Below are 9934 nucleotides of genomic sequence, written 5' to 3'. Positions count from 1 at the left end.
TATTGGACAATATGGACCTATTTACACACACATCTAGCACAATGAGATTTTCAACTGTCCATGTAATAAAGGAGGAAATAAAAAAAAAAAAAAAAAAACACAAAATGTCAATAATGGTTTTTTTGTTTGTTTATTTCCAGGAATGGTGAGAAATTTTGATATTTGACAGAAACATCAAAAAGTGTCTAAAAGGGTATTTTTCTCTCTTTATTCCTTCTTTTCCTTTATTTCTTTATTTTATTTTAAAGTTTGACTACTTTTTGCCACTTTCTCTTCCTCTCACTTGTTTTTCTATTTTCAGTTTCCACTGTCAAGACCAATTTCATTTCTCACTGGTCTCAATAAGGGAACTAACTACAACTGTTCTAAAACTAAATGATGCTTACAGATCTGAGCATCTTTTCCCATCACAGCATTTTCAGTATGGTTTATTCTATTGCAAACTATGAATGCAGTAACAGGCAGACATAGTCATGCATACAAACATACCATCTTTGCAGCAAAATGAAAGAAAGATATTAAAAAAGAAAGGGAGACAAAATCTCATGTAACTTTCTTCTGACTCAGAAGAAACAGAATTGGAATTGGAAGGAATGGCAGAACTTATTTTACAAGTCTTTCTATTTAACTAAATTTGACTGGGTTTTTTTTGTTTTGTTTTGTTTTTTAATGCTTGTCTTTGTGAGGGAGGAGTTAAAATCCACAATTTCATTCAAATGTATGGAAATTGAAATGACTTGATACATTCCAAGGAAAATCTCACTTTGTTTTCAAAATCTGTCTTCAAGTCAATTCTTGGTGGATTAATTTCAGAGAGATATCTAGATAATGGAATTTTCTTCATGGTTCCAATGCTCTGACGATTTCATTGGAAAATTAGACACTGCTGAGGGATTTCTTTGAGGAAAGGTGGAAGTCAGTATGTGATCTCGGCACCCTTGAAAGACAATCGGGGAAAATATATTCTTTTAGAAAATACTTGAATCGATGTATTCTTGGGAAAATTTATGATGGAATTATTCATTCCTTAGGCTAGCTGTATTGATATTGACTCTGAAGTGATTTTAAATTGTTCAGTTGTAATACTCTTTGCAGCTGCCAGACAAATTCACCCAAAGAATTCATACACATTCATTCAGATGTGAGTGATCTATACTTAGTTTCCTTTCATACTCCGTGGATGTTATTGTTAGGTTTATTGAGTAAGTAGAGTGCTAGAGTGCAATTCATCCAGACTTGTTTGACTGTCTATATTAGAATGAATTGTATAGTACCCTGGAAGGGCCTGCTTTTGTCATTTGGAGAGGGTGTATACAGGAGTAGCTCAGATAGACAGTTACATTGTAAACCACAAAAGTTAGCCTAGTATAGGAGACTGGACTGATACTTTATGATTTACACTTAATCCTGGTGCCCGTTCACAGGGTGTAGAGAAAATGTGGAGCCCCTGACGACATGTGGATGTTTTCAGTTTGTATTTCCAGTACAATGCCCAAGTTAGTGGGAATCTAAACTACTAGCTTTCAAGTATTTCACCATAAGGAGTTCCTTAAAACTAGACAATGGTCAAAGGGTGTGCATATTAGGCAGTCTAAGTATACCTGAATTTGCTTAAATATTTTAGTATATTTACACTGGTATTTGTTTATTTTTCTGTGATTGCTGTTTTTCAGGGTTTTACAGAGTCAAAATGGAGTATGAGAACAACACAGTGGTTAAAGAGTTTGTTCTGTTAGGATTTTCTCAAACCCACAAAGTCCAGATGATTCTCTTCTTCTTCTTCCTGCTGTTCTATATGATAATTCTTCCAGGCAACATCCTTATCATTCTCACAATTCAAAGGGAGTCCCAACTGGGAACACCCATGTATTTTTTCCTGGCCAATTTGGCATTCTTGGACATCTGTTACTGTTGTGTGACCCCACCTAAAATGTTGGCTGACTTTTTCTCACACCATAAGACAATCTGCTACAATGCTTGTATGGCGCAGCTTTTCTTCCTCCACTTCCTGGGAGCAGCTGAAGCTTTCCTGCTCGTGGCCATGGCCTATGACCGTTATGTAGCCATTTGCAAACCTTTTCACTACACCAGGCTTGTGAACAGGGCAGTATGCTATGTCCTGGTTGGAGCTTCATGGGCAGGGGGCTTCATCCATGGCATCACTCTATTTGCTCTCACCATTGCTCTCCCCTTCTGTGGCCCCAACATCCTGAACAACTTCTTCTGCGATGTCCATCAACTGGTTAAATTGGCCTGTGCTAATACTCACATGGTGGAACTTTTGATGTATCTCAACAATGGAGTTGTCATTGTCATGTGCTCTGCACTTCTTCTCATCTCCTACGCTGTCCTGCTGCTGAAGCTCCAAACACAGTCCTCCAAGGCAAAGAGCAAAATTGCTTCCACCTGTGTTTCCCACATCATTGTGGTTTTTGTCATGTGTGGCCCAGCTATGTATATCTATGTCTTACCCTTCCAAGCTGTCCCAATGGAAAAGGTTGTTGCTCTTTTCCATACAGTCATCTTCCCACTGACTAATCCCTTGATCTATACCCTGTGTAACAAGGAGATCAGAAGCTCAGTGTGGAAGTTGGTCAGCAAATACATATTTACATGTGGAAAAATAAAACAAACAAACAAACAAGTATTTTAAAGTAAATGAAACTGTTGTTGTTTTGTTTGTTAATGCAGTTCTCTTAGGAACAACTCCATGATGTACATTATGTAAGAGCATAATATATAATCAGTAATCTTTAAGTAATTTTCTTCCATCCAAAAGTCATAGGGTGATACTAATTACTGTATGGAATAGTTTAGAGAACCAAGCTGTGTAAAGGAATCGTATCAGTTGTGCTATGAAGTTACTGTTAAAAATCTTTTTTTTTTTTTTTTTTTTTTGAGAAATAATCTGGTAGGTGTTGAGACTTTCTAGAATTATTAATGGACTTCTGGTTCTGATGCAGAGAGTCACAATGGTTGCAAGCATGTTAATTCAAGATTTCAGTTTATAGTTGAACTTGAACGTTGATGCTGCCGCCCTGGAGGCATGACTGCCTCCCCTCTTCCATGGCTGCCTTTTAAATGAGTTGATTGCTTCCCCACAGAGGGACAATGTGTAAACTGCTGGATCACCTAGTTTGTAGGCAAGCTTTTGCTTCTCATACAGCATAGGTAGTCCACTGCAATCTGAAACTGTTAAGTAAAAATCAAAGGCAATGTTGTCATGGTCTTACGGGAGGCATAGAATCATATGTTTGGATTGGAAGAGACCTTAAAGATCATCTAACTCCAAACCCTCTGCCATGGGCAGGGATGCCACCCTCTAGACCAAGTTGCTCAAAGCCCCATCCAACCTGGCCTTGAACACTTCCAGGGATGGGAAATCCACAACTTTTCAGGGCAACCTGTCCCAGAACCTCACCACACATTGATTGTATTGTTTATCTATACAGTTATAGACATCTGCAACATAGAACCCTATGGATTCCTAAGGATTCCTGCAAAAAGCATTTCTAGAGAGAAATTCCGCTAACACATTTTTAATTCCTACTTTGAGTTGAAATAAACTGTGCCTTAGATTTTTTCTGTCTTGGCCCTTACATGCCCTGTAATTTACCTCTTGTTTTGTCTCTAAAGTAGAATTGGCCAAATAATTCCTTGTTGAGAAAAATTAATTCCTTTTGTTGAAAAAATCAGGATTTCGGATCAGGAATATACTTCTTACTGACGTATATATTCCATAGACAATGTAGATGCAGAATATGCTAAATATAGCTCCATCCACAAAGTCTCCAATAATATCCAAGAAGGCACTGCACCGTACAGAATCACAAAATGGCTGAGGTTGGGAGGGACCTCTTGAGATCATCTAGTCCAACCCCCCTGCCAAGCAGGATCACCTAGAGCACATTGCATAGGATGGCATCCAGGCAGGTTTTGAATATATCCAAAGAAGGAGAGTCCACAACCTCTCTGGGCAGCCTGTTCCAGTGGTCTGTCACCCTCACAGTAGAAAAATGTTTCCTCATATTAAGCTGGAACTTTCTGTGTTTCAACTTGTGCCCTTTGTCTCTTGTCCCGTTGCTGGGCACCACTGAAAAGAGTCTGGCCCCATGCTCTTGACACCCTCCCTTCAGGTATTTGTACTCGTAAGACCCACTCTCAGTCTTCTCCAAGCTAAAGAGGCCCAGCTCTCTCAGTCTCTCCTCATAAGAGAGGTGCTCCACTCCCCTCATCATCTTTGTAGCCTTCTGCTGGACTTGCTCCAGGAGCTCCATGTCCCTCTTCTACTGGGGAGCCCGTAACTGGATGCAGTACTCCAGGTAAAGCCTCACCAGGGCTGAGTAGAGGAGGACGATCACCTCCCTCGACCTGCTAGCAACGCTCTTCCTAATGCACCCCAGGATACCATTGGCCTTCTTGGCCACAAGGGCACATTGCTGGCTCATAGTTAACTTACTGTCCACCAGGACTCCCAGATCCTTCTCTGCAGGCCTGTTTTCTAGCAGGTCAGCTCCCAACCTGTACTGGTGCTTTGGGTTATTCCTCCATAGGTGCAGGACCCTGAACTTGCCCTTGTTGAACTTCATGATGTTCCTTACGAACCAATGCTCCAGCCTGTCAAGGTCCCTCTGAATGGCAGCACAGTGCTCTGGGATATCAGCCACTCCTCTGAGCTTTGTGTTGTCAGCAAACTCGCTGAGTTGCACTCTATTCCATCAACCAGGTCATTGACGAATAAATTGAACAGGACTGGACTTGATATGGACCCCTGGAGGACACCACTAGCTACAGGCCTCCAACTAGACTGTGTCACTGATCACAACCCTATGAGCTCTTCCATCCAGCCAGTGTACCTCACTGTCCACTCATCCACCCCATACTTCCTGAGCTTGCCTACGCGTATGTTATGGGAGAGTGCCAAAAGCCTTACTGATATCAAGGCAGACATCATCCACTGCTCTCCCCTCATCCACCCAGCTAGTCATTCCATCATAGAAGGCTATTGGGTTAGTCAAGTGTGATGTCCCCTTGGTGAACCCATGACTACTCCTGATCACTTTCTTCTCCTCCATGTGCTTGTACAGGTCAGTGTTCTCAGTTCTTATGTAACACCATCTGTAGCATGCTCTAAATAACCAAATATAGTTGCCTGTAAAGTAGGATTTATTTTGTTGTTGCTGTTTATCCCCTTATTTAACTATCTTCTGCATACCATTTGGCAAAAGAAAATTGTCAAGTTGAAAATTGACTTTTCTAAGGTCAGCTTTCTTTACTGACCCCTTTCTGAGGTTGGTCTTCCTAGTTACACTACTTTGAAGACAGCTAGATCCCCACTTGTGGGATTGGTTTGTTAGCTAGTGGTATTGGTTATCTTTTGAATATATGTATGTGCCTATAAGTAATCAATAATGAGTATATTTGCTATTTCACTAGCATTGTTTGTAATAACCTGTAATATTAGTATATATCCTTACTGCTTTATTACTGACTGCTGCTATTGACTTTTTATATATAAACACATACAAATACACACACACTCGTTTTCCTGATAATAATTCGTAATAGCTTGATAAATATACTTGTGTTATTAAACGCATGTATACTTGCTAGCAGTGATTTGTAGTAACTTGTCATAAAGCAGAAAAACTTATGAATGAAAGCCCTTGGATATGTATTCCATAATATGGATACTATGGAATCCTGCAAATCCACCTGTGGGGGCACAATGCTCAGGCCGAGTCTGCTGGAGGTTCTGACACCTTTGCTCTAGCACAAATCTACCAGAAAAAAAGGAGAAGGCAAGGTCTCCAAGTCACCCATATCCATCATTCTCTGTGCCCCCTCAAATGGATCCCCCCACCAAGCTTAATTACAAGCTTACAATTAATTAATTAATTACAATTTCCTATGAGATTGAGACGAGCAAAACAGAAGAGCATAACTAAGTCTCTTGAGAACATATGGTGAAAGACATTGGGAAAAACAGGCAGAGGGACTTCCAGTAACATGGAGAAGAATTACAACACCTGATGATCTTCCCTGCTGCCATACCTCTTTTGCAGGGGCAGACACATCCTTCCCCCAAGGTGCTCTGTGAGCAGCTCACATACACGCTGTGGAAAAGAGATGGCAGATTCAGCAGTCACAATCCTTAAAGAGGTCTGTGCCCTTCACCAAAAGCAGGTGGAAATTGCAGTTGGAAATAGGAAGGATGTCTCCTAAACTGGAGATGCACAAAAGAAGACAGAACAGGAAAAGACACCCTCTTTCACCCAAGGGAAGGTATATGAGCCAGGGAACCACAAAAAAAAGGCCCTAAACAGCCTGAACAAGGAATACTCAAGCCACAATGTCCTTCAAAGCTGCAGAAAGGTCAGGAAAGATGAAATGGTAGCCGCTCTCCAGGGTGCGCTTTGGTACCACTTTCTGGCCCTCCAACAACATAACAGCCCGCTCGACCCCAAAGACAGCTCGCACAGCCCAGGCAGGCACTGGCAGTAGGGCTGGGCGTCCCAGGGCTGCAGCAAACTCCTGAGTGAAGGTGCTGTTGGAGGTGGCAGGAGAAGACGGGGAGACACCATTAAAGACCCCTTGCAGGCACTCATTCTCCAGGGCATGACATATGATCCCAGCCAGGTCCTGAATGTGGATCCACGGGAATGGCTGGTGCCCAGACCCTATGGGGCCTCCCAGACCTAGCCAGAATGGCCAGAGCATCTGAGAGATTGCGCCACCACCTCGGCCCAGCACTACACCTGTGGAAAGAACAGAGTGAGACAGGGACCCTCTCCAGCCCCAGACCTACAGCCAGGAGACAATCCTTAGAAGGCTGGACCTGAGACCGAACCCCAGCAAGAAGAGATACATAATCCGATGCACTTCTCCCACTCCTTCCCCTCATGCCCCAGCTCCAAAGCAGAGACACTCCAGACACGCACAATGTCCCATCTTACCAGATCTCACCAGAACACCACGAGTTGGACCCTCAGGGATGAGAGCTGCAGCTTCCCAGGAGCTCACCAGGCGCGAGAAGAAGTCAAAATTCCCCCCAGGGCTATCCTCAGTATACTCAGCTGTGGGGCTAGGGCGGTAATAGCCTGGGGATATAACAGTAAAAAGCGGGTTGGGGTTGAATCCCAACATCAGCTGTCCCTCTTCTCCCCAGCCCTTATCCCTGTCTCCAGGGACATCCTCATATGAACAGCACAAGGTTTTGAACTACAAATGCACTCTGCAGGTTCAACAGGATGTGCTAGTATTCCAGTCAAGATGGCAATGCCATGAATCAAATGCACCAGCAAACAAGGCACTGAGCTGGCTGCATAGAAAGAAACTTCCTGCCTGTCATAAATGCTAACCCGCAGCAGCTTCAAAGCCTGTAGGAAGCAGAAATGCAAAGCTGGAGATGTATGGGGCGATTCAGCTGAGTCCTTGCTTAGACAACTTGGTTCTACAGATGCCTTAAGGCTTTCACAGGGAAAAGGTCCTGTCCTAATGCCACCAAGTGAAAGCATGAGGACCCAAATTCCTCTCCAGTACAAAAAAAGCTGACCAAGCCTTGCCTAAACACAGTGATGCTGATGGCAATAAAGCTGGCATTTCAAGGCAAGACATATTTTCCCCAGAAGCATGCTTCTGTCTGGAGGTACACCTCTCCTCATCAGCATGAGGCACACTGGGCCCAACCAATACCTACGCCGGTGACGACGACCCAAGCATTGGGTGGCTGGTCAGCATCAGCAATGGCTTTGGCCAAGGTCTTGGTGGTTTCAACTCGGCTGCTGATAACTTCCTTGCAGAAAGCATCACCCCATCTGGAAAAAGGAGAGCCACTCATACTTCCCATCAGGATATCCCAGGAAACAACAGCCCCAGGGGGAGCCCCCACGGTCACCTCACAAGCACAGGAGATGTCACATAAATTCTCCCCACCCCAGAGTAGGAGGAGGACATAGAATATTACTACTTAAACATATGGTAACTGTGGGAGAACACAGCTCACGATTTCCTATAAAAGGCTGTAGGTTTTGGATGCCCTTAGGGCAAACACATCAGAAAATGTGGGCACCAAAGCTGTGTGAATTCTCCTCAAACACCTGGAAGAGGCATTTCCAAAAACACCCTCAGCAATACAAGAACAACTTCCACAGTCCATTTTGGTTCTGATTTTATCTAAGCTTATTATTTTCTAAGCATAGGCATCTGGTGCCTTTTTGGATGTATGCAACTACTTTGCCTAGCCTCCCCCGTCAGTCCAGAAGGAAATCTGTCTTTCAAAATTCTCTGGGGACTTAACAGGCCTACAGAAATGTTCTGGATACCTGAAGACCCAGAAGTCAACAGCCAGGGAAGCCAGGTTGTCCTTTCTGGACACCCTATTCCCTTGCCAGACACACTCCACATTTTCTGACAACATTGGGCTGTCTTGCCTTCACCTTGTCCCTGCAACACTATGGGAGATCAAGTTACCTGCGGAAAGGGTTGAGGACATTCTCACCAGCCAAGTTCACCACTGCATCACACTGGGGCAGTCCAAGGCGGGACAGCTCTTCCTAAACAGGGGTAACAGAGACATCACACACCCAGCCTCCCCTCTTCTCAAGCCTTCCCAACAACAAAGCAGGATGAGCTCCCAAGACACCCAGCCAGTTCCTTCCTGACCCTTGTAAAACACTGCCTGTCGCACAAGCATGAATGGAGAACATTTTGCTCCTTGAAGCTGCAGCAGTACCCACCCCAACTGACCACAACCTGTACAGCACCTAGGAGCTGCAGGGTACATCAGTGGGAAACAGTTTGCCCACTACAAATTCCCTGCATGCCGCGCCAGGTAGGCTTGTTCCTCAGCCTTGAAATGGTCTTCCTTTTGTAATCACTCTTATTTCGTACCCAGCTGATGCGATCCTTGCCCCCTTGTCGAGAGACATGGGTCACCTCATGACCACGGCTCTGAAGCAAATGAGTCAGGGCTCTGCCCACAAATCCAGTCCCACCACCTGTGAAAAAGACAGGGTATTAGAGACCAGAAGCAGCTCGCAAAGCTAGCACAGGAGTTCCTGTTACCATGGCCATCCTCCCAGGGTACACCACTGGGCCCTGATCACCCTCTCCCCAGCCCTCCTACTGCAGGCCTCCACCACTCCCCATACCCTGGCTCCACGCACTCCATCCTACCCCCTCAGGGTGCCTGGATCCCAACTGCTACACGCACCATGCTGAATCACGCAGGACATCGAGATGCTCAAGCGTGTCTAGAAAAGGGCAATGAAGCTCTTGAGGGGTCTAGAGAACAAGTCTTACAAGGAGGGGCTGAGGGAGCTGGGGTTGTTTAGCCTGGAGAAGAGGAGGCTCGGGAATGATCTTATTACACTCTATAGGTACCTTAAAGGAGGCTGTAGTGAGGTGGGGATATGTCTATTCTCCCACGTGCCCAGTGGTAGGACAAGGGGGAATGGGCTAAAGTTGTGCCAGAGGAGGCTTAGATTGGATATTAGGAAAAATTTCTTTACTGAAAGGGTTGTTAGGCATTGGAATGGGCTGCCCAGGGAAGTGGTTGAGTCACCATCCCTGGAGGTCTTTAAAAGACGTTTAGATGTAGAGCTAATTGATGTGGTTTAGTGGAGGACTTGTTAGTGTTAGGTGAGAGGTTGGACTGGGTGATCTTGGAAGTCTCTTCCAACCTAAATGATCCTGCGATTCTGTGAATCCAGGCCCAGGCCCCCCCATTTCCAAACCACAACTCCCCCAGGGCTCCTGCAGCCACCCCCGCGCCCTACGGCTCCCCGGGGCCCCCCACCCAGCACCAGCCGCCCCCTCACAGCTCCCTACGCAGCGCCCAGAACCAACGGCGCGCCGGAAGCCCCCGCCCCGCACTCACCCACCAGCACCCGCATGGCTGCCCGGCTGCGCATGCGCAACCGCTCCGGCCCGG

At 45.1% G+C, this 9934-nt stretch overlaps 2 protein-coding genes across 3 annotated transcripts; one reads left to right on the top strand and one right to left on the bottom strand.

The window, feature by feature from the left end:
- The first annotated feature begins 114 nt into the window (after window positions 1-114).
- LOC308181509 (olfactory receptor 4N5-like) lies at window positions 115-4151 on the top strand. The gene has a single exon (XM_080564887.1). The coding sequence runs from the start codon at window positions 1691-1693 to the stop codon at window positions 2651-2653; it is 963 nt and encodes a 320-aa protein (XP_080421013.1). The 5' UTR covers window positions 115-1690; the 3' UTR covers window positions 2654-4151.
- Window positions 4152-5150: 999 nt separating this feature from the next.
- SDR39U1 (short chain dehydrogenase/reductase family 39U member 1) lies at window positions 5151-9934 on the bottom strand. 2 transcript variants are annotated; one of them, XM_080564904.1, is made up of 6 exons: window positions 9881-9934; window positions 8893-8999; window positions 8473-8555; window positions 7696-7817; window positions 6957-7100; window positions 5151-6758 (listed from the first exon to the last, which is right to left on the bottom strand). In XM_080564904.1, exons 1-6 carry the CDS (start codon window positions 9912-9914, stop codon window positions 6343-6345), a joined length of 906 nt encoding a protein of 301 aa, XP_080421030.1. In that variant the 5' UTR covers window positions 9915-9934; the 3' UTR covers window positions 5151-6342. The 2 variants fall into 2 exon arrangements, with proteins under 2 accessions (XP_080421030.1, XP_080421031.1); XM_080564905.1 differs by lacking the exon at window positions 9881-9934 and adding an exon at window positions 9215-9742.

Source organism: Anser brachyrhynchus (assembly GCF_964034855.1).
Source record: "Anser brachyrhynchus genome assembly, chromosome: 22".
Taxonomy (NCBI): Eukaryota; Metazoa; Chordata; class Aves; order Anseriformes; family Anatidae; genus Anser; species Anser brachyrhynchus.
This window is presented reverse-complemented; position numbering and strand designations above follow the sequence as displayed.